This window comes from Acanthopagrus latus, chromosome 22, assembly GCF_904848185.1.
Source record: "Acanthopagrus latus isolate v.2019 chromosome 22, fAcaLat1.1, whole genome shotgun sequence".
In the NCBI taxonomy this organism is placed as follows: Eukaryota; Metazoa; Chordata; class Actinopteri; order Spariformes; family Sparidae; genus Acanthopagrus; species Acanthopagrus latus.
Window position 1 is genome coordinate 18,232,795 of NC_051060.1, and position 24,000 is coordinate 18,256,794.

General features: G+C 41.5%; 1 protein-coding gene across 1 annotated transcript; it reads right to left on the bottom strand.

The window, feature by feature from the left end:
• Positions 1–1,063: 1,063 nt before the first annotated feature.
• Positions 1,064–22,838, bottom strand: LOC119012260 (cAMP-specific 3',5'-cyclic phosphodiesterase 7B-like). Its single transcript, XM_037085909.1, has 14 exons — positions 22,697–22,838; positions 22,467–22,616; positions 18,800–18,860; positions 9,604–9,693; positions 8,411–8,574; positions 8,267–8,330; positions 7,999–8,094; positions 6,893–6,993; positions 6,029–6,160; positions 5,828–5,919; positions 5,410–5,554; positions 5,221–5,317; positions 4,959–5,039; positions 1,064–4,868 (listed from the first exon to the last, which is right to left on the bottom strand). Exons 2-14 carry the CDS (start codon positions 22,485–22,487, stop codon positions 4,645–4,647), a joined length of 1,368 nt encoding a protein of 455 aa, XP_036941804.1. The 5' UTR covers positions 22,488–22,616; positions 22,697–22,838; the 3' UTR covers positions 1,064–4,644.
• Between the last annotated feature and the right edge of the window lie 1,162 nt (positions 22,839–24,000).

The window sequence follows — 24,000 nt, forward strand, 5'->3', positions numbered from 1 at the left end:
AGTGGTCGGATGACATTTAAGGAAAAAAAAAAAAAGGGGGCTCTGTTTGCAGTGTCAATATTTACAGTGACTCATGCAGGATGAGCACTGACTGACTGGGGTGGATGGTGTGTGTGTGTGTGTGTGTGTGTGTGTGTGTGTGTGTGTGTGTGTGTGTTTGAGCTGGAGACAGAGAGACGGTAAAGCCCAAATTATCAGTATGAATGGACGTCAGATGTCTCGCTCTGATGAACAGATTTAGGTGCACTCAAAAAAAAAAAAAAACATAACTTTCTACCTGCCTCGGAAAAAAAAAAAAAGCCCCAGAGCACTGGAAAAAAAGTTGAGTCGTGGCGATCTGAAAAACAGCGCAGATAAGATAAAGTTTAGAGAAGGTGGCCGGGGCTCTAATCCGTAATGTGATTTAATAGGTGACCAATCACAAGTGGACCCTGGGACGTCTGTCACAATCTAACAAGCCTCGTTCCTTTTGCATTGCAAATCAGAGATATGCAAATGAGGGAGACACAGGCACCACTCTGTATCTCTCCCTGTGCTTTCCCTCTTTTATTTAGACTAGTTCCACATCTCTTTATTCTTTTCTTTTGCATACCGAATCCCCATTAATCCTCTTATCATTTATTTCCCCTTTGTCAGACCTTTTTAACTCACTTGTAATTCCTTATCGAGCTCCGCTTCAGGAGCCATCTGCTTTCTGTAAATAAAAAAAAGATGCCAACAGCCTCCCTGATTCAACAGTGTGACTCATTCGGCTTCACGTTAAAGCGCAACTTGACTCTTGTTTGATTTGAACCCTGTTCTTCTGTAAAGTTTTTGTTTACATGAGCTCACGGCCCCCCGAGCGACGCTTACATCACACAGATCGCCATGTTGATTCACAGGTGGACTACTGTATTTATACTGTAAACAAAGCAGCAGGGAGAGGCGCCCACAATCCCCCCCCCACCCTCCCTCTGCTGTCTCCTGCAGCTTCTCTGCTACTGAAATGAAATGCTTTGATTGCCCTCTAGTGGTGAAACGCTGGCAACGTTTTCTTTGAACACACAAGCAAATACGCATGGGATATCTGAGGCATTTGATATTTAATTAAAAAAACAAAACATTGATTTTACTGTTCACAGTGCTCAGAGGTTGGTTGTCAGAACAGAAATGTACAGTCAAGAAGTCTGATGACCCGTCCAAACACCAAAATACAAATTCAGATTCACTGTCGAGTCGTGTCTTTGTAGGACATAAGTGCAAACATCTCTGTTAGCTCAGGTGCACTCTTAGGCAGGGCTACTTATACCAGAACAAGTATGAATTTTGGAAATCATAGGCTTTGTCTGATAACTACAAAGATGTCGGTGCCTTAAAGGGGCACTGTGTAGTTTTGGAGAAGAAATCCAAACTCAGAATTTTAATATCTACAATATCAACGAGGTAATAATACAAACTCAGTGAATAAGTGAATACACAGGCTGTTCTCGGAGGGAAAATAAGGTCCCCAGATCACTATATGAAGCTAGAAAAGTGGCAGGGTCCGCCACATATAAACAAAGTAAAACAGTGTGTAGCTGTGTCGTCCTTGAAGGTCAGTCAAAACTACATAGTGAACCTTTAATGGGTAAATGGGAAGTACTAGTGCATATGTGAAGAAAACAGTGTAAAGCCTGTTGTGGCTCCAAACGAAGCTGCATGTCATCTCATAAACTGCCTCCTGTGATGTCAGCCAGTGGCTTGGCTGCATTGTGGGTAACGTAGGCACCAGATAGAGAAAAGGGAAGAAGAATGTGTGGCATAGAGGAGGGGGGCGTCTCCAGTTCTGCTGTATCGATTTGATTTCAAACTATCCATAATGAGTCCAACGCTTATAATGTTAAACATCGGGGCGGCATTACCCACAATGCAGCCTGGCAATTGAGTGACATCACTGGAGGCAACTTATCCAATTTCACCAATGTAGTAGTTCTTCCCAAGACCTGTAAACACACTGTGTAAACTTAGTGGAGTTGCTCAGTAAGGTAGCTAATGTGTACTGTGGCTATCTCCTGCTTACAGTAGCATTAATAAGAAGAGGAAACGCAGCTACTAATAGACCTTTAGCGACATAAACTTCTCAACTCAAGAATTAACGCTGCACTTCAGCTAACGTGGTCAAGATGAGCTCCGGGTACTCAGAGAAAATGGAAAATGTGAACATATATGACCCGTGATGAAGATCATGACTTAAAGCTCTAGAACTGAATGGACCTCGTGGTAAGATTGTTTTCATGTTGGTCTGACTCGCTTGAGTTCTGCATTTAAAACCAAGAAGAGACCACATGCAGGATCCTTTCAGGGGGTGAACAACAAAAACAAAAAACACTCCTGTGCAAATTAATAAAGACGTTTCAAAGTTTACAGACATGTTGGTATTTATGTTTTAATTTTGATTCTTTTGTGTCCAGCCTTGTTATAAATACCAATGGACAGGATATACCGTCTAAAACCACCTGGACACGAGTAAAAGTTCAACTTCTTTTTAATAAGTAAGATAATTGTATTGAGTCTGGTATAATAATCACTCTGTCTTAAAAAACATACAAAATACTTGTACTTTATAGTGAAACCAGTATGGCTCAGTGACCCTGTTTCAGTGCTGACTCTGAGAGGTATTGAGCGGCGGCCCGAGGCCCCCGGTCTCGACGGCAGCGATGTGTGACTTACAGAGAATAAATGCAGACGACATAGTGGGTTTTTCAGCGAAGCTAATGAGTGCTATAGTGAAGGCGTCTGAATAATCTGCTTAGAGCTATAGATAGATATTTATTAGCTTCATTGCACTGCACCTCAGAGAGGAGGCTTCTATCAGGTTAATAAACTAATGTGTGTGTGTGTGTATTTCTTTTAACAGATTTTCTGAACTAATCTAATCCGTAATCTAAATACGCTGTACGTAGAACACTGTGTGTCAGCTGGGTTGTTAGAATCATAAAGCTCAGGTTGTTCCTCTATAGCTCAGGGAAGACGTGGGGCCTCTGTTAGCACCGTGTACACAGCATCAACTTAAATCTTAAATGTGACGGCCTTAGCTTTACATATTCAAAGCAGAGTGGTTAAAAAAAAATTTAAACAAAAAAAAACAAACAAAAAAAACATTGGTACAGTTTACACTTGGACCAAAAAGTATTTGGAAATACTTAGTATGCTCAAATTAGCATGTGGATCCATGTCATGACTGAGATTATGGATATAAAATTACAATCTTAGACGATGAATTCTGTATATTTTGAATATTTCCTGTAACAGGCATCTCAATTGTCTTGATATTGACTGCACGATATCCTGAATCAGATATTAGATTTAAAAAAGGTATTTGCAATTACAGTTTGACCCAAGTTCACGTGTAAAAAGAAAGTCAGTACAAACGCCTTACAGAGGTAACGGAGGAGCGAGTCGATGTGTCAGAACAGTACATTGGCACCGTGGCAATGCTGAATGGGTGTATTAACCCAATCTGACCCTGATACTGGGTGAAAGATGAAACAGGAAACAAGCTGCTACGACAACGTGAGTGTGTTTCAGCACAATGCTATGGCTGAAGAGAAAAACTAAACAGGCAGAGACTGTACGAAAACCATGTCCAAGGTAATGATGAGCTCCAGTACAAAATGTGTTGCTGTTAAGGCTTTGTTGTAGTATGAGCTTGTAAAGTGAGGTTCTCCGATAGATAAATGCACCCATTAAGTTGTTACAAAGGCAACACCAGTGTAAGAGTTGCGTTTCCCCAATATCCAGTAAAAAGGTCGATACACTGCAGAGATTTTGGCATGTGAAGTGCTGAGGTCGAACGTCACAGTATGTACAGATTATACTGCTTGTAACACATGAACACAAACACTTCTTTAAAACATCCGTCTGAGGCAACTCCGCATCAGTCTTTAACCGCATCGGCCGGCTCAGTCCATCTTAAACACAGATTACATTGTACATTTTAAAGTACTCGACTTAGTGCTGGAGTTAAAAACACACCTCAGTGAAAAGTAGACAAGTGAGACACTTGTATGAAAGAGCATCCAGAAGAAGTGCGAGCTGTACAAAAGAGAAAAAAAGTGAAAAGAGCATAATACAGCGTGTATTGTCTAAAAGTTTAAAAAGTGTAATATAGTTGGTATATTCATATATTCCTCTTTTTCTTTTATATATATATATAGATATATTTTTACGTCATCTCTTCCTGCACAGTCCCACTGTATATAATTTTGGCTTTTTAAATTTCTTTATTGTTCAAGCAGCATTGTGCAAACACTTTAATACTGTCTTCATCGACCTTTCTCCTGCAACAACCTTTAAAATTCAATTCCTGCTTTATCTCAGTTATGTTGAAGCAGATGTCACGGGGTTACAGAGAAAGGCATGACTTTGTCAAATTGGCATTTATTTACTAAGATCCATCCATCTGCCCCAACCTCGAATCTTTCTCCTTCTTTTATTTTTTCCCTTGCAGGACTTTGGTCCTCCGCTCCAGCAGAGGAAGCCCTCTCTCCATCCCGCCCAGTGCTCCCACTCTCAGAGCTTCTGATCGACCAGCAGTGGGAGAAAATATGCTGGAGGACAAACAAGGAGCTGGATCCTCTCCTCCGTTCACAAAGGAAGATAAAACAGAAGACACGCGGAGGAAGATTACGGGATGTCTTCCCCCTCTTCTTCTCCTCCACCTCCTTCGGGCTCAGGCTCGTCAGCGTGGGAGTGCGTCTCTGTGTCTGAAGGTGTGTGTGCGTATCGCAGGCGGCTCCAGTGGGCCTTGTTCTTGTGCAGGTGGCCCATCATGGTCTGGCTGAGTGGGCTGGGCTCGGTGAAGCGGTGCCACTCCTCAAACAGAGGCTCCACGATGTAGGAGATAAATCCTGAGAGAAGCACAACAAAGGCAGATCAATTGAGGAACTTCAGTTCATGACTCGAGACAAGACTGCGTATATACGTATATGTGCACTCACCTATCTGAATGGCTGGGACAGAGTCAGCCTGCTGGTTACACAGAGGACTAATCTCCAAGTCAAACTTCCTCTCCAGGTCACCTGTCAGGTTCAAAGCCAACATTTAGAAGGCAGAATCCAAATGTGTGAAACTTAAGACATCAATCAATTATAAGGACAATTGTATAAATCCTCACAGAAGCTGACTAGTTCAACAACAAAGTCCTACATCAATTTCTTGATTTATGTTGAATTGTGTTAACTGAAAGGACACGTTACACACCCTGCCTGTAGAATTCCTCACACACCCTCTCACTCCACTGTCGGCTCAGCTCCCAAACCCGACACGGATTACAGACGTCTGCACACTTCAGAGCAATCTGACGGCACGGACGGAGAGATTCACACATGAAGTCTACACAGTTACCATGTTGGTGGAAAATACATGGTGTAGGGTCTGTGCGCAGTGTACCTGCAGTATAAAGTGCCTGTGTGAAGCCAGCTGGAGGTCCAAGTCCTGGTTGTCCAGATGTTCTCTGAATGTCAACAGGAACTCATTCTGCCTGCTGATGTCTGTAGCCAGGATGAGAGAGCCCAGCTGCTGTTCCATGTCCTGCCTGTAGGGGAGAGGAGGGGCGCTACTGAGACAAAAACAACACTAATGCACGAACAATGTTTATTCTACCTGACCACCTCTGCAGGCAACATTTGTGGGAATACTTATCTAGATATATTATTTAGCTCTAAAGATTTACAGTGTCTGTGAATTGTAAAAACCAGTACACGTCTTGGAAAATAAAAATTAATTTGAAAAAAAAAAAAGGTTTTACATTTAAACAAAAATAATCTAAAATATTGATATGAGTCTTATAAACCCAATGTGTTCTTACGAAATGTCCGCAGGCAGGTGGGACAGCAGCCCTGACTCTCGCAGCATGCCCACAGTGGATCTCCAGTGGTGGCTCTCCAGCACAGACGTGTTCTGTACAGGACGGGGTCACATCCAAAATTAGTTTCAGAATCAGACACAGGCTGGACACTAATCAAACACAGGTCAACCCCACACAGACACATGTCACGGCTGCGTGTACCTGGTAGAGGGATGCCAGGTGGTGTCTGGTCTTGATGAGGAAGGGCTGATTGACCCCAGGATGGTCCACATCGTGGGCGGCTGCTGCCATCAGACCCAGGAACACGTCCAGAGGACTCAGCTGCTCTGCCAGCTGCAGAGAGCGAGGGACACGTGCAGTCATTTCAAATGAACTTGACTGCTAAGCTTCAGACATTCAGGAATAAACACCATGAAGAGCTGAATTCATAGTGGTTATCCTGACAGCTGTGAGTTTCCTCGACGTTGTCAGTTAATTGATGATGACTAATAAAACTTCCATTTGTAATTGAAGTACAGCAAAGGACCTATTTGAATACTTATGTCTACAATTGAGTAACTTTAGCTCAAACTGCTTCCATTTTGTACTGCATGCTCAAAATGATGGATTTTAATTCATAACAACCTTTGTGTGTGTCTCAGGGTGAAGATAAATGCTTATAGCTCAGTAAAAGACAAAATGCCATATTGATCGGAGAATCTGCAGGCTTGTGAGCGTGTGCTCTTTGTCAAGAACACACTGGCATGTGTGCTACATTAAATCCAATTTATTCCAAGTGCTTTTAACAAAATAGGTGCATCACAAAGTGCTTTAGAGAGCAACAGAGGACACAAAAGCAATTACTGTATAAAGGGAAAAGATGCGAAGGCACCTGATCTGGTCAAAGGGCGTGTGGGCTGTGGAGGGACGTGTTGTCGTGTCGAAGTGAGAAGGAATTATCCTTCAGCAAGAGACACTAATAGGATCTGTCAAGGAGAAGCTCAGGGCTAGTGAAGCCTTGTAGGTGGTGTGAGACAGAAGGAAACGGTGTGTGAGTGTGTGTGTGAATACAGTATGATTCATTACCTTGGGCTCCTTCAGATAGCAGTACATGGCTTGAGTGACATCCGCAGCGTGAACAGCATTGTGATAGGGATTCTGGGAGTGGTAGTCTTCTTGCACCATGCCTGGCAAGACAGGACACAAAGAAAAAACCCCATTGAACAATCTTAGCTGATTATCAGAGCAGACTGTTGTGTGTAAGATCGATGTTGTCACTCAGCAGGGAATGTTTAAAAGCACAATTTATATTTTTCTTAACATGTCTTCGAATTGCAGATGTTGAGCAACAGCTGCAGTGACCCAGTATATAAACTGAAGCCATAACAATCTAGATGACAGAAATGCAACGCAAAAATTCGATCCATCAAATTCATGAAACAGCCTTTAATAAAGCCTTTCTTTACTTGACAGACCTGTCAAGTGACCCCTTTGGGCAGGTTCTCTGTTGTTTCACGAGGAAGTGCTGGTGCCTGAATCATCACATGGCTGTGTACTCATTCATGGTAATGGGAGCATTATTATTGCCTGCAGACTCACATGTACTTTTGTCCCGCACATAGTATTCATTGTGTTTGGATGCGTGTGCTTCTGTAAAACCTTTAGCACTTAGTCTCCATAACAACACGCAGCTCATTGTTGCTCTGCTGTGTCTGATAGCGCGCTTTAGCATAGTTTGGATACTGGATTAATATTCACTTACAGCAAAGCCCCTTTGTTTTTATTATTGCGAACATAAACACGGTGTCTCTTTTGTGATGACTGATTGGCAGACAAAGGAACAGTTGACGTCAGTCTGGGCTTTCCTGAAAAGTTAAACCCTTCTCAGCTTTCGAGAGCACGCTGGCCCGCCAAAAAGGCCGCTGGGTGCACTTTTTACAGAACAAATGCTTTCTTTGGGGCTGATGATCAGGTTGACACCTTGCGTGGCAGCTCCTGCCAGTGCATGAATATGTGTGAGAATGGGTCAATGTGGCGTGTGTCGTAAAGTGCTTCTTAACAACTATTTTTCCCTGGTGTTTAAACAGACATTTAAACGTAAAATATTTGAATAGTCCAAAAGTAGGAAAATAGTCAAAACTGAGAGCAACTTAAAAGGCGCAGCTATTAACTGACACGTCTGTGCGGCTTACCGAGAAACCTGTGCAGTTTGACCATGTCCAGCTGGAAGTGGTGAATGAGACCGTAGACATTGAAGAGATGGCACATCAGAGTCACCAGGCTGTTACCTAAACCACACAAGGTTATATTTGAGAATCTCATTTTGCAGTACTTTGAACTTTTAACCATCGTTACACTTACACTTGAACAAATATAATATAAAATTGAGACTTTATGATAAAAGATATTTAAATTAATGAAGCATGTAACAAATTTCAGGCGCACAAGAAGCCGTCTTACCATTAGTAAGACGATCGAAGAGGAAAATGTCAAAGTTCCAGGTGCCTACTTTTGATAGCATGTGCTGTAAGAAAAGAAACTGTTTTCAGAACAGATGTGTGATTCACAGCTGATACACACAGTGAGTGTGTTGACTCGTCTTACCGCAGCTTGTCCCAAGTAGTCGTCGTCCAGTAGGTGCAGTGACCCCGGGGTGTGGGGCACCAACCCCCTGAGCAGCCTGGAGGCGTGGCAGTATCTCTGAAAACTCAGCAGACGCCTCACCTTTCTCCTTGTGCCAGACTCTACCTCCCCCTGCTGGGCACTGGCTGAAATAACATAGTCAAGTGATTTACGTCCCCCAACCATAAGGAGTTCATGACAAATGTTATGTGACAATGTAGTCATATGTGTCTCTGACCAGAAACCAAGGAGTAAATTAATGCAACTTCATGCTTCATCAGCACACAAATATGTGTCTCACTTTTGTATGTGTCTTTATGGTGTGCTATATTTTAGATAGTTGAGTGGTTAAGAGTGCATGCCACATACACAGCAGACCCCAGTTTGAATCCTTTGTTTGTTAGTTTTTAGGTCAGGAGATCTTTTTCAAAGCAGATGTGTATTTCAGTGGTTGGTGCCTAAATAACTATTGTTTAAAGGGTTGTTTAAATATAATTTATTTAATTCAAGATACCAAAAAAAGGACTTTCCATTAGGTCACCTTATTATTCATTTCAGATATGCTCCTCACAGTAATGTCCTTGCAGCTTCCCTTTATGTTAAAATAAAATTTCTATCTGTCCACTTAAATTCTGGGTGCACCTAGCTACAATTAATGCAGTCTAGCACAACCTTCATGTGATAAATCCTCCCTTTGTGAAGGCTATAATGTACAATTTTTTGACTGTTTTACGAGAGGTAGTGGATCATTTTGCAGGCTGTAGTTTATGGTGCTGTTGAACCATATTGCACAGGTGTATCTATTATTTACTCAATATCATTCACCTCAGAGAGGGTGGGTTAAACACCAGAAACACTTCTCTCAATTCAATCATAGTTTTAATGTGATTTTAGAAAATTGTTGCAGGTGATAGTTGTGTCAGTGGACTCTTGCTGACTTGGCCAAAGTATTGTATCCTGTTCTATATTTTAGATGGGTCACCAGGAGGGTTGGGTAGGGTTTATATTTGAGCTGATACTCATCTTAGTACCTTCAATTCTGTACCGGTACCCAACCCCTGTGTCTCTTTTAGAACTTTACTCTCTTTGCAATAATAAAAATATCATTTCAGTTGTAAAGTTACGTCAACAAATACAACCAGCATTGATTCAAACTCTAGTCAGGAGAGACTTACTTTTGAGGATTCGCAGGTCAATCAGCGGGTAGGAGCCTCGTCTCTCAACCAGCAACACACCAGCATGACCAGTGTTCAGTCTGCCATCGGCTGCAAACAGACAGGAAGTAAGAGGTCAAGGTGAGGAAGACTGATGAAGAAACATAAATATTTGGTGTTTTCACTGAGGCTCTGCTGTGGTAATTTCTGGCTCCATGAATCCATGCATCAAACTTTCCAGGAGGCAGCAGAGAGAGAGAGAGGGTGGGTGTTTAGGCAACAGAGTAAGAAAAGCATGTAGGAGCATCATGGCTGAACGATAAGCGGAGCAGTCAGAGGGGTGATGAGAGGACAACGGAGCAAAGTGTCCCACAGAGCTGCACATGTCCCAGCAGTTATGTTCGACACGATCAGCCTCATAAAGTCCGATTTAGAGTCGTTCTGAAATCAGCCTCTGTGAAACAAGAGGATCTTTGACATCGCTGAATCACCAGGACACCGTGCATCTGGTCCCAGTTTGCCCAAGCAGAATGGATTTCATGCCACGGTGCAGCTGTTGTGACGCTCATCTGAACACTTTGTATTCATCACAGTGAGGCTGCCCTGACTGCGTACGTTCTGTTCAGACCGTAATTACTGTTGTTTTCAGTGTTGTTTCACACTGATGCCGATTGCCTGGAGTGATCTCGAGGTGATGTACGTTTATGTAAAGTCCCCTAACTGCAAAGAATCAACATGTTTATTGTGCATCTCTCAAACATACATAAAGGGAAAAAAACGTGGATAAAACATCTGACTGAGATACGTAGAAAATATATTCTAAAATAATTAAATCACAATCAACATTGTGTATCGACCGGCCTGATGGACTGATGTATGCATATTAAACAACTTTGTGTCTTTTATTCATATGTTGCATGGGCCTATGTACTTCTGTACACACATTTTCTCATGAATAGATCAGGACTGCAACCAAAGATTATTCCCATTATCAATTATTCAGATGAATTTAGTCTAGAAAATAAAAAAATAAAACGTTGAAAAATTGTATAAAAATGGTGACTGAAGTCTTCAAATTGCTTCTTTCACTCATTAACAGTTCAATACCAAGAAATTATTCACTTAATCAGAAAGACAAAGGAGGGCAGCAAATCCTCACATTTAAGAACCTGGAAGCAGCAGATGTTTTATATTTCTGCTTGTAAACTGACTGAAACAATAAATCTATTGTAAAAATAGCTGGCAACTGAAATCTCTGTAATGGAAAGATCATTTTTAATTTGAGGCTTCAGGATTATTTGGGAAAAGTGGAAGACATACTATTTCCTGAAACACCCCCCTATTGCTTAAAGAGACACAAATTTAGTTTGAGGATAATACCATATTAATGAGGTAATAATACAAACTCTGAAATATAATTTTTTTTACATAGGTGAATACAAAACAAGCTGCTCTTAGGAAAATAAGGGAGGTGGCAGGGTACGCCACATGTAAACAAAGTGAAGCAGTATGAAACTGTGTCGTCCTTTAAGGTCAGTTTGTTTATTCAGTCATAAAAATGGAGTGTTTGTTTATTTGCTTTGTTTAGGCAAAAAAAAAAATAAAAAAATCAAATCTCTCTTTTTCTGATTAAAATGTATTCCCTAAAACTACATAGTGCACCTTTAAATGTTCTTTTTAACAAATTCATTATCATTACTTCATCATCTTTACATTATATTTATTTATATATTGTACACCCCCCCCCTTCTCTACAATGCATAAACATCCCATGTTCCATGTTTGTGCTCTAGAATTACAACATGACAAGCAAGAAGAATGGATCCCTCTGTAGTGGTACGTATGAAAAAGACGACTGTCTATGCTGTTGGTACTGAATGATTCTAAGACATCAAACACACTCTTGTTTATGTCTGCAGAGTCCTTGAAGCACTCTTCTCCATTTTAATCCTTGCCGTATGGGCACCTACTCAACAAAGAAGGGGAAAACAGCAGCACAATGGATCCTTGGATACTGAATACTGCCTCTGTTTAAAATGCGCAATTCGCACACACCCCGAGGCCCGAGACAACAAGACACAACAGAGCTAGGCCCTAAGTCACAGCTCACATGCACGCACATGCAACTTGCACTTGAATAAACTAAAAAACTGTGGGAATGCTGAATAATTTACAGATCAGATGTGAGGGGAACTGGAGCGTATCATGTCCCAGAGGTTGCAAAATCAACATCACCTCTTTGACTCCGCAAAACAGCTCAACTACCTGTTAATGGGGTCGGAGTCGCTGTGGTGACTCCCTCGGGGGGGGTTGCCAGATCTTGCCTCGCACGTGTGGGCTGCCGAAATGACAGGCAAGAGTTTACAGGCGGGTGGTTTTTTTTTCCCCTCCTCCAATGTGTGCTTGTGCTGTGTAGGCTAAGCAGCTATACATAAAACATAGGGTGGAAAAGCGGCACCATTCCCTATTTATGCATCTTATAGTCGGACAAACAAATATAAACCGCTTGGGGGAAGTGACTCAGACTGCTAAAGTGAGGCAGAAGAGTCCCGCTGGCCTAGATCGAGCAAGAAAAAGGAGAAAGCCGCTTTGCTTTTTCATGCTGCGTGCAGGCTGCCAAGGAGAGGAGGAAATACATCATCAGGAAAAGAAAAAAACAAACAAACACTGCAGTAACGCTCAGATCACCCCCCTCCAACACACACACCACCCTCTTCGCTCCATACTTCTATTTCATGTGTCACTCCATTCTTTATTCCTCCCCTCATTCTCTCTCTCCCTCACTACCTTCCTCATCATCCTTCATCCCTTCACAACACCCCCTCTCTCCCCATCTGAGCCATCCTCTCTCCTCTCCTCTCCTCCTTTCCTCTTCCTTTAACTCTCTCTGCGGTAAATAGGTCATTGTCTCTACGCAGCGCAAAAACTGGGTCATTTAGGATGAAAACGTGAATCAGTTGAAGAAGGGTGTTTGAAAGAATGCACACGCGCCTCATCAAACACTCACTGGCCATGTATACACACTGACACACACACAGACTTGCAAATGAGGTTAAATCCCTAATTCCAAAAAAACAAGATCACCCACTCACACTCACATATGGGGCAAAGATATGAACATGTTTGCTTGGTTTCTCTTGAATCTGTGGGTGTTTACAGCACATATAGTGCTGTGGGGCTGTTAGTCACACACACACACACACACACACACATCTCTGCCATACGCAGCGCCAACACTTGAATACAAACAGTTAGAAAACACACGGTGGCAGATGATGTTTCCTGCTGCTTCCTTTAACTGGACACCTACAGCGTGTCCACACAGCTGGCTGGAATATCCACACATAGATAACTCGCTGACGGGGCTGATACATTTTTTTCACTCCACCAAAGTTCAAAATACGCGTTGGTTGGTGTGGACTATTTTTTATTACTCTGAGGAAACTCATGATGATTAGTGACCGTCGACTGTACACTACTTTTCAAGATGCATTGTTGGAAACTTTGAATCAATCATTTAGGGTATAATAAATCTCATTTTACATTCAGACAGCACTTTTAGAAATATAGTACACTATATGGTGGGTAATGAGTGATTTTGGACACAACCAAAGTAATGGAAACGAAAGGTGTCCTGGCATAATGCTGACTAAAATATTTTTGACATCGTCACCTACGATGAGTCGATAAGATACGTACATTAAGTCGATAATGTAGTTATGGTGACAGACCTAGTTTGGTGCATAATAACATAAAATTTATAATAATATAAAAGTGACATTATCTAAATGTCTTGTTTTGTCCAACCAGCAACTAAAAATCCAATGATGTTCTGTTTAATATCAGGATAGGATTAAGGAAACCAATTAATAGTCACACTTGAGGGGTTGGAATCTATTAATATTGTCATCTTTGCTTGAAGCTGTGAGTGACAATATCAATCTAGAGGAAGTAAAAGTGGCCACAAAGTTTCTGTAGATGAACCTGTGGAAGGATTATTACTGGTTCTTTCCATGCAGAACCTGAAGGGGAACTGTGCCTTATTTATTTTTCAAATACAGTGTCTGACCCTCTACTTCATGTCTGGCTATGACAAATGTCTTCACATTAAAACTGAGAATTTTGTAACATATTTTAATAAATGTTTTCAAGGTTAATCAACTATTTCACCTGTAAGCTCGAGTTAAAATGCTGCTGCACAGTCAGTTGTTCATTTTCTACCTAAATTAACTTTTTCAGCAGTTTTCGGTCCACATTACGGTAAATGTCTGGATGACTCAGCCGTGACTAGATCTCACAGTGTCTCGACACATGTTGTATGTGGAGAAATCAAATAATGGGCAGATAGCCTTTCTTGCTCTGTCGTGGGAAGTCATCAAACGAATGAGGTCACCACAACGCACAGGGAAAGTCACAGGCAGTGAACAGCGCGCAATTGTCCATTTTCCACCTTATGAGTCACTGCTTGCGCACAGGTAATTCCCCTTTGTGTGAATCATCACTCTTCAAAAACACATTGAAAATACATTGTACACGCTGTCCAATGTCTGTAGTCAACTGATTACTGATTCAAGTATCACCCTCTTTATATGCCAATATCAAACTCAAGTCGAGTCGTCAGTGCGTCATACTCATTTCACCAAATGGCAATGAGATCATCATTATCAGAAAACATTTGACGGTTTCATTACTTATGTCAGTCTGACATTAACAACAGAATGATATCAACGTTTGAGGCAGAATGTCAAAGATTAGATCATCAAGACAGATCACTAGTTTAAGGTCAAATCATCACTTCTGTACTGAACTCGTTTGCATTCACAACTGGCAACAGGATTGCTTTGTGTCACCGGTGTTACACTCCAGACAGACGGACAGTGGCTCGACTGATGGCGTCACGTCAGTGTCATCGGTCCAGCTGCAGCTCACCAGATGGTAACGCAGCTTTATTTAATGGAGTCTCGTGGGTTTTACAGCCCAAATCCCCTCGCCTCACTGTCTGCTCTCCCTGGATGTCTGAACTGCCGTGAACCTCGTCTCAACCCACGACACTTCTGAGCACACGTGGACGTAAACATACGGCCAGAGGCGTGCTTGTCAAAGATAATCTGTCACACACACGCAGCTGTCAGAAATGAAAATGTGCACTGAGGCATGGTTGAACATTCACAAAGAAAAAGTGATGCACAAAACAAGGCCAGGGACCTTACTCATACGCCGTGACCTGCCGAAAAACATGACCAAGATTTCAACAATTAAATGTTCACAAAATGTTCACATTGTGAAACAATGTGCCCCAAAGTGTCACCCATTCTATTATGAATGTGTAGCAACCACAGTGAAACGAAAAAAACAAAAACAAGAAAAGAATACATAAGGAATTAAATATTTATCAGAAATCTGCCTCCCCTGAGCTTTAATGTACGTGTATTATGTGCAAATTACCTTCCAGATGAGCGCTCCTGTCTTCCAAGTCATGCTTCACCACATCTATATCTTCCTTCTCTGCTTCCACCCAAGTGCTCGCCTGACTTCTCTCAGGACCCAGGGGGCCTCCCCTGCGAGCCCTCCAGGCTGCCCTGAGCTGTCGTATGAGTGCTGGAAGCTCCAGGGCCAGCGACAGGCCCCCACCGCAGGTCACTGGAGGCATCCTGAGAGGACCCCAGACTGGCGAGCGGGGGGCCTCATCTGGACAGACCCCGACTTCTACCCCGACGCCCAGACCAGAGTCCCGCATCCTGAGATCCGGGCCCCAAAGCCCCTCCAGCACTGGCATTTTCGCACCGAACAGAAAACGGATGGATGACGGGCAGGTGCACGGAAAGGAGGGATCAAAAGTAAAGACGGGATTGAAACTGACGGAGGGAAGAGAGAGAAAGTGATGCTGGTGAAAAAGAGAGCGGGAAAGGAAAAGAGAGACGGCAGAGGGAGAAGCTCACTGTCAGGTAGCCATAGGTGAGGAAGAGGAGGATAGACAGGGATAGAAGCAAGTCGAGATGTAGGACAGTGAAAATACTGACCGCAGGGAGAGACAAAGAGGAATGGCTGCAGAGTGAAAAAAAAGGCAAAACAAAAGGAAGCAAGGAGAATCCAGAAAGAAGAAGTGAGAATCCGTCTCTTTCCCTCTTTTCCAGAGTCAGCCACTGACGGTCTGCTGCCTGCTTCTGCCGCATTCTCTCTACCCTCTACAGTCTCACTCGCGCCGATGTTGTTGTGGAGGCTGGAAGCCCCTCCCCTCCCCGCTCGCGGCTTGCGTACACACTCTCTCTCACTCTGCCTATATGCTGCGACGGCGAGGGCAGACGAATGGGATTTGCGCGGATGCCTGTGGTGCTGTAGGTTCACGGACACAGCCTCTGTCCGTCTCACAGTCAGGTCGGCGGAAACGCAGAGATGTACAAATATGAAATGCAGCATCCGATCTCAGTGTTCGAGATAAGAGAGTCAGAACTGTGCTACAACTATCCTATTTTTTTCAATTATTCAAATCATAGTTCAGAATAAAATGTTGAAAAGTAATGAAGAGTAATGACAGAAGCCAGAATCAGAATCCTGGAGCCCAGTTAATGCCGTCATATTGCTTGTTTGGTCCAAACAAGTGTGGACTGTAATGTTCAAATATAAATTAGAGGCACACTCAGTAAATCACATAAAATCATATTAGCGGAGTCGGACAGAACAGAATAATCAACTCATTCTGCTTGAAGGTGAAACAAGATAAACGCTAAGCAAGTCCCCCTTCGTTAAGGCTTCACCAGCATGTAAACACATGAGTGGATTTGTTTTGATTTATTTGCTCTGAATGACTAAACCAGCCTCAGGTTTAAAACACAACTGGGACCTCTGATAGAAGCCGAAGAACGAGATGTGATGATCGAAACGGGAAGTCCTTGGAAAAAAATGCTCCAAGCAATGTAATATAAGAACAGAACACTAACTGCATCCAGAACTAATGTGAACTAACAAGATTCCCACTTTTTCATGAATTCTAAGTCTTGCCTTAGCTGAGTCTTGTTAAATGACTTCAACTGAGCAGCTTTTAACTCAGATGACCTAGATATTCATCTGGAATTTAATCCACTCGCCTCCCGTTGTCTTTCAATGTCACAAACACGGCCGAGAGGCATCCGGTGGTCAATTTTGTGAGTAAATAAGACCTATTTGTTCCTCTTACACACATGTGATCATGGAGGATGCAGCGCTATAGCCATTAGGTTTTTCCAGGGAAATGTTCCCTTGAGAAACAATCACATGCAGACAAAAATACACACACACACACACACGCACACACGCACACAGCACCTTGGCTGTGGACTGTGTAGTTTTGTTGCAGCTATGATCAATGATTTGAAGTTGTAGTGCAAGTTTAGTTTTGCCTTGTTAGTTGTAGTGATATCATGAGAGATACTTTGTACTCAAGCAAGTTAAATCCATAATACAACAGAAACAACTTGATTTATTTAGACAGCTAAAGCTTTAAACAGCCGTGAGCATAATTTATGATTACTGAAACCAGCAGAGGCTACGAACTTTAACAAGCTTGACTATTTTCATCCTTTTCATGATGCTGTTTGCTCATTATCTAGAATGAGGTGAACTCAGGTGAACTGATTTTTTTCACTATCTATTCATTGGCTGATTATTCACTCAGCTTATAAAGATAAAGATTGAAAAATACTCCAGAGCCAAATGTGATGTCTTCAAATAGCTTCTTTTGGCCAACCAACAGTACGAAACACAAAGACTCCTCATTTACTATCGCAAATGATATAGAAACACTGCCAATTCTAAGATTTAGGAAGCTGGAACCAGCAAATGTTTTGACATTTTTGCTGTCTGCTGTGCCTCTTCCCGTCGTAAATATCTAACACATTTAAGAAGTGGCGCCAAGATCACAAGGCAAAATGTGATGATAGGAAAAACATGATTCTTTGAAGACCACACACTGAAAGTTTATTATCGTATCATCAACTGACACGGACAATAGAGAACACAGTATGTCCAGTCATGCTTCTAAATTATAATTCTAACCAGCTCATCAATCACACAAACAACATCATGCTGCCACTCGCAAGAACAGATAAAAATCTGTGGCGACTAGGAAAAATCTTGCCTGTAAAAAAGTCCTGTTGAATGTGACTGTACTAGTGAGTATGTGAATAAAGCTGCAAAAGAATAATGGCAGAGGACAAATGGAGCTTAATATTTGTAACTGTGTGAAAGTGTGAATAGAAGCCATGTGACAGAAAGTAAGAAACAGTGAAACACTGATCACAGTACAGAACGAGAGAGAGAGAAAGATATCAGGGAGTCAATGAGGGCAGTGGGAGTCTGGATGAGTAAACTTGGGAGCCGGCCAGCCGACTACTGGCACCAAAAGAAACCACACACACACACACACACACACACACACACACACACACACACACACACACACACACACACACACACACACACACACACACACACACACACACACACACACACACACACACACGTTAGCAGGGCTTAGCTGCCCATCAAAGTGTTTCACTCCCTTCTAGCATGGCATCAAATATCTCATTAAGTCAGACAATCATACATTAGGTGAGAAGACACAGACTTCAAATGACAGAAACCATGTCTGGGAACAATTTACTTGATGTGTAATTTGCGTTTTTTGTTTGGCCTATGTTCCATCTGCTTACAAAGAGGGGACGGGGGTTTACATTTCTGCCTGTTGGTGCTGCAAGTATGTCAACACATTAGTGCACTTTTTCACCTGACTACACCTTAATTTTTATCATACGCTTAAGGTTGCTTCACACTTACTCTGGGAACTTCTAAACAACTTGGAGGGGAAAAATAGCTTGAGCTACATTTCAAGGTCTGAGACTGTGATAATAAACGGCTACATTTTACTGTCTTCGGTTCACAATCTACTCCAATAAACACAACTGGAGTAAAACTCAACGTGGGCCAGACACAAGTTGGACTTTCTCCAGAGTTATGAAACTTACTGTATTGAGCCACTCAACTGGACAGTGTACACAGAGATAGCAGAAAAGTGCCTCAGTGTTTGACAGAGATTACACTGGGACAAATGTGAGCTGCAGCATGAAGCACTGCCACCAAATATTTGGACACTTTTTGCACTATTGATTGATTTGCTGCCGACCACATACTGTACATGAACACTCCTTTGCACTGTGGTATTCAGGTCAGTTGGGGTTCTTACCCAGCATGCGAACTTGTATGGCATTCTGCTCCGACCTTTTAAATGCGACTGCTCCACACCTCTGTGGCAGAGAAGAGAGAGAGGGAGAGAGAGAATGAGATTAATATTACAACACCCCAAAATACACACTGCTATCAAAGAGCATCAATGAACCTCGCTAATAAATAGAAACTGTGCGAAGAGTCATGGTGACCCTCTACTATTTTTCTGATAAAGTGATTTTAAATTCAATTATGAATTCTGAGTGTTGCCTTGCACGCATTTTTAATGTTAGCTTAATGTATTGTCTTATATCCTTGGAGGCATCTGTTTAAAGGCTTTGTCTCATCATAGTAAGAGTGGGTAGGTGTTAGAGACGGTGGCATCTGTCGTTTCAGTAGCGACGGTCTGTGTGTTAGCCAGCAACACTGAAAAAGTGGGTCAGGCAGCACGCTGGCATAAACTGGCAAAGATCTGGACGTTAATCACAAGCTTCCACATGGCTGGTCCTCGCGGTCAGGGGTCTCAAGTTATCTTTTTTTTTTTTCAGTAATTTTCGAGTTCAAGTCACATGTTGTTTTTCTCCTCTACAAAATACTATCAACAGACAGAAACAGTATAATAGATCAAATTCACAGGATTTTCCACCACAGAAAGTCAATGCCATTGCATCATAACCCCATCCTGTAAAGGCTTATACTGTCATAGTGAAACATTCACTCTCATCACTGACAAATCGTAAATAGTTAAGGTAAATGACCCCGATAGCCATCATCATAACAAAACTTAGAGCTGTGACTAACAGTCATTTTCATTATCATCAATTTCCCCAAGACCAAGATGGCATCTTAAAAACACTACAAGGCAACTCAATTTAATACAGATGCCTTTCATAAGGAAACAAGACCTTCAGTGAGAAGAGTAGCTGCCTCTATATTACTTTTTTTTTCTTATCTTTTTCAAACTTCAGTCAACCAGGAATATTCCAACTGAGATTTCAAATCTCTCTTACAAGGGGGGCTGTTTTGGCACCCCCCCACAGTTTCTGGGTGCAACATTGAACCGCTGTTTTAAATGCAAATACCCGTCAGACATCATGTAGGCGATAACTCATTGTGTCATTAACTTTTAAAGCACTTTCACCAGAGGAAATGCAGGTTTGAGTATACTTTTTCTTCATGCCTGTCAATTAATTCTCATCCAGGTCAGATCAATCACTGAATTTGAACTATGTTTGTGAGGATCACTGAGGGGTGTCACAGCCTGATGAAGCTGCTCTGTAATTATTGGAATCATCACTCTAAAATAGCTCAAAAAAAGGTGGTTTTTTTTCCTATTTCACGTCTGATTCATATCAAGCCTCGATTAGTGAATCCCTAATTATCAAGATGCCTGCTTTGTAACTTCATGCCTCCGCAAAAGTAATGTGACAAGTATTTTCCATCGCTGTTTTTAGATTAACACCAGACAATACCTTGCACATCTCTTTCTGACAAGTTAATATTGACGATCAGCAATGTGGTTATCTGCCACTGTACCCTGATCTGAGGTCAGTGGCCAATGACAACACAAAGTAGTGTGCTGCAGCTCAGGCAGACTCGGTACATCGTTCAAGTGAGGTCATCTATTTATAATAGCTAGTAATGGCTATAATAGTTATAATGGCTCAACATCTGTGTGTGAGAGTTGTGTGAGGACAATGAGCAGTGTTAGTTTAGAGGAACATGAAGGCAAAGACAGGAACACATTTGACGTGACCTATGGACACAGATCAGTCATCTCTTCTTATACACACTGGATCTATTACAGTGTTTAACGCTGGCCCTGGGGAAGAAGACGGTCATAAAAGTGCACCTTGAGTAGGTGGATTTACATTAAAATTAGCTCACAGTTGTTCACTGGCAGGCAGGAAATGGGTGGGTGGAGACAAACCAGAGGCAATGACGCTTCACTCATCCAGCCCACGTGGTTAGGGCATGTTTACAGGATGCCCTCTGTCAAATGTTTTTTCCGTGATCTCTAAGAGTGTGTTCACATCATTACTCACCTCAGCTCGACAGCTCCCAAGTCAAACTCTATTTTTGCTTATGGCTGGCTCCTGTCAAACTGTTTACATTGAACAAGTCTGTTCACTGTCTGCTGTATGTTCACCAAAAATGGATTTGGAAAAGTTTGGGACAAAATACATCCCACTGCTGCTTTTGTGCGTGTGTAGTAGAAACAAACACATTTTAATGTCAACTTTTGAATACATTGCTGCCTTGGTATGTGTTCACACAAAAACACAAGAAGTGTATACAAGAGGATTAAAATAAGGTTGAGAAATAGTAATCCTATTTCAATTTTCCAGAGGAGTAATAAAAAAAGCAACACATAAAATGCCAATGATTAATGCCAAATTAACGCTTACATATTCTAACACATATAGAATAATGTCAATAACAATTATAAGCTTTGATGGGTTCCTTCTTACCTAAGAGCAGACATGTCAAGTCATTTGGTTTAAGTGTCAAGGAAGTTCAAAGTAAGGACAAGTCAAGTCAAGTCAAGTCACAGGTTGATTCAAGTCAAGCTCCTGCAATCTTACCTGCAGCATCTGATCTCTGTATCTGAGAGCTAATTAACTAGAAAGTGGACAAACAACTGCTTCTAAGGACAATCACTCAAAAATCAAGTGGTTGCAAAGTAATCCAGGAACTCTAAATAATAAAAAATATCAAAATATTTCGAAACATCTGGCTTGTCAGTGGTGGAGGAGGAAATCAGATGTTATATTCAAGTAAAAGTGGCAAAAAAACACACTGTGAAAAATTCTCTGTTAGAAGCAAATGTAAAGCATAATACATATTATATTGCTGTATTATAATTATAAAAGCATTATTGTATTTATCTTAACATTTCAGCTTATAAAGAAAGGGCCAATTTGAAACCGTGTGCAATATGTAAGATTTTAGCTTAAAAAAAAATCATGAATTTAAAAAAAAAAAAATAAAGATTTGAAATACTTTGTTTATATGTGGCAGACCCTGCCACCTTTCTGCTTTAAACTGCACTCTGGGCACCTTATTTTTTCTTTGACAACAGCTTGTTTATTCAGATATGGAACAAATAATAATAATAATAATAATAATAATAATAATAATAATAATAATAATTTCCTCACTTGCATTACTACCTCATTAATATTGTAAATATAAAATTCTAAGTTTGAATGTATGTATGTATGTATGTATGTTTTAAGTATTCATGTTTTCAACACATTTTCTGAAGCTACATTACCAACACCTGGCTCCTGGTCTACATGTGGTCTGCAGTATCCAGGTGCTGCAGGTGGACTGCTGCTGTAAAGCTGTCAATACACTGACGTGACAGATTGCAATACTACACAAGGCCCATCGCTGCAGCTTATACAGTAGAGGAGGTCATATATGAAGAAGACAGAACCAAAAAATGACTATTCCTACCATTAAAACACCAAGGTCACCATAAATGCACTTCCTGTTCACAACATTTAAACTCCTATGACAACAACAATCATAGTATAGAGCACAATTCATCATTATAAACACTTTACAGGAACAGTATATGAATGTAAACACTGCTTTTCGTGGGCCTCCTTCAAAAACAACTCGAGCCCGTGTTGTCTTTTTTTTGGACCCATATGTCGGTGAAGTCACGGTCTACGTACCTCGACCATTAAACAGGACATTTAACCATCGCGGCCGCCCGTGGATGCCAGGTGAATGCGACGGCGCGTGCCGAGTGTTTTCATGTCACGGGGGGCGCACGAGTGAGCCGCATACAGCAGGACGAAAGGTGACCGTGCCCTGACTGACACCTGTTTAAAAAAAAACAACACACACCAGCTACTTCATCCTCCTCCCGCCGCTGTGTGAATGTGTGTGTGTGTGCTCCGACCTTCTTCGCTGAAGACAGTGTCGGCTTTTTAAAGAGGCGAGCAGAAGTTGCTTTTTCCGCCCGTCGCGCGTGTCGTGTGTGTTTGTATGAGCTGCTAGTGTGAGCCGCAGAGAGGAGATGAGAGGGGAGGGGCTAGATGTAGCATAAGAGGGGCGGGACCTGCGTGGAGTGGACCAATCAGAGCAGGATACAATCTCTGGCCTCGGTTAAATGACAGTGCTTTTATTTTGGAATATATTGCTATGAGATTGAGGCGGTATTTTCACAATAAAAGGTTGTTCCTGATTTGTGAAAGGGCCAGATAAATGCACTACAGGGTCTCTGGGGCAGAAAAGCTGCAGGCCCCTTTTGACCCTGTTTTTGTATCTGTCCTGGATTATGGTGAGGTTATCTATGGGACACATATAGGGTAAACACTAAATTTGGGAAAAAAAATGATTTCAGTTTCAGTGCTCCATACACTTGGAACATTTTACAACATACATTTAAACTCAGTACAGTTATACCTACAGGTCAATTTAAGACTTTTATTTCAAACTACTCAGCGTGTGAATGTAACTGTTTTTAACCATGTGCTGTCTTGTATGATTGTCTGCCTTACATCTTTTATGCACCTCTGTTTTATGTATATTTTGTCATGTTCGTTTGCTTGCAGTTTCTGATCCTCTTCAGCACCTTTTTTTTTTTTACCCATTTTATTTGTATTATGTCCTACTGCCTTTTATCTGTATTCATTTTTATGTACCCACACTGTGATTATGTTCATTGTTCCTTTGGAGCTTGCGCTCAATGGCTTTTCAGAGATTGAAATGAAGGTTGAATGAATGAATGCATGAATCACAGTCAAAGTCAAAATCAAAGATAGCTTTATTGTCAATTCTTCACATGTACCAGACATACAATGGAATCAAAATTGTTTCTAACTATCCCATGGTGAAGACAAGACAAGACAAGACAAGACATACCTAACACTAAATTAAACAGTAAAGTGCACAACAAATAGAGACGACAGTAATAAAGTAAATAAAGTGCACAGTGGATGAAGACATTTTACTGATAATAAAATAAACAATAAAAATAATAAAAAGTTCACAGTGTAAATGGAAGAAGTAGCAGTAAAGTTATTATTGTTGTAATAGTGCAAAGACAGTAACAGCAGCAGAAGTTTTCTGGCGAATGAACATGTCAGATTTGTAATGTTTCTTGTCTGGGCACAACATATACTGTTTAGTTTATTTACTTGCAGAAGTACCTTAACCCGTTTTGCTAACAGAAAGCAAAATGGGTATATATGTTCATATATG

Coding starts and splice junctions, on each gene's coding strand:
- LOC119012260 (XM_037085909.1), bottom strand. CDS start 22,487: ATGTCCTGTTTAATGGTCGAG. Junction 5,920..6,028: donor ACCTGGCATCCCTCTACCAG/GTACACGCAGCC, acceptor CGTCCTGTACAG/AACACGTCTGTGCTGGAGAG. Junction 4,869..4,958: donor TGTCCCAGCCATTCAGATAG/GTGAGTGCACAT, acceptor TGCTTCTCTCAG/GATTTATCTCCTACATCGTG.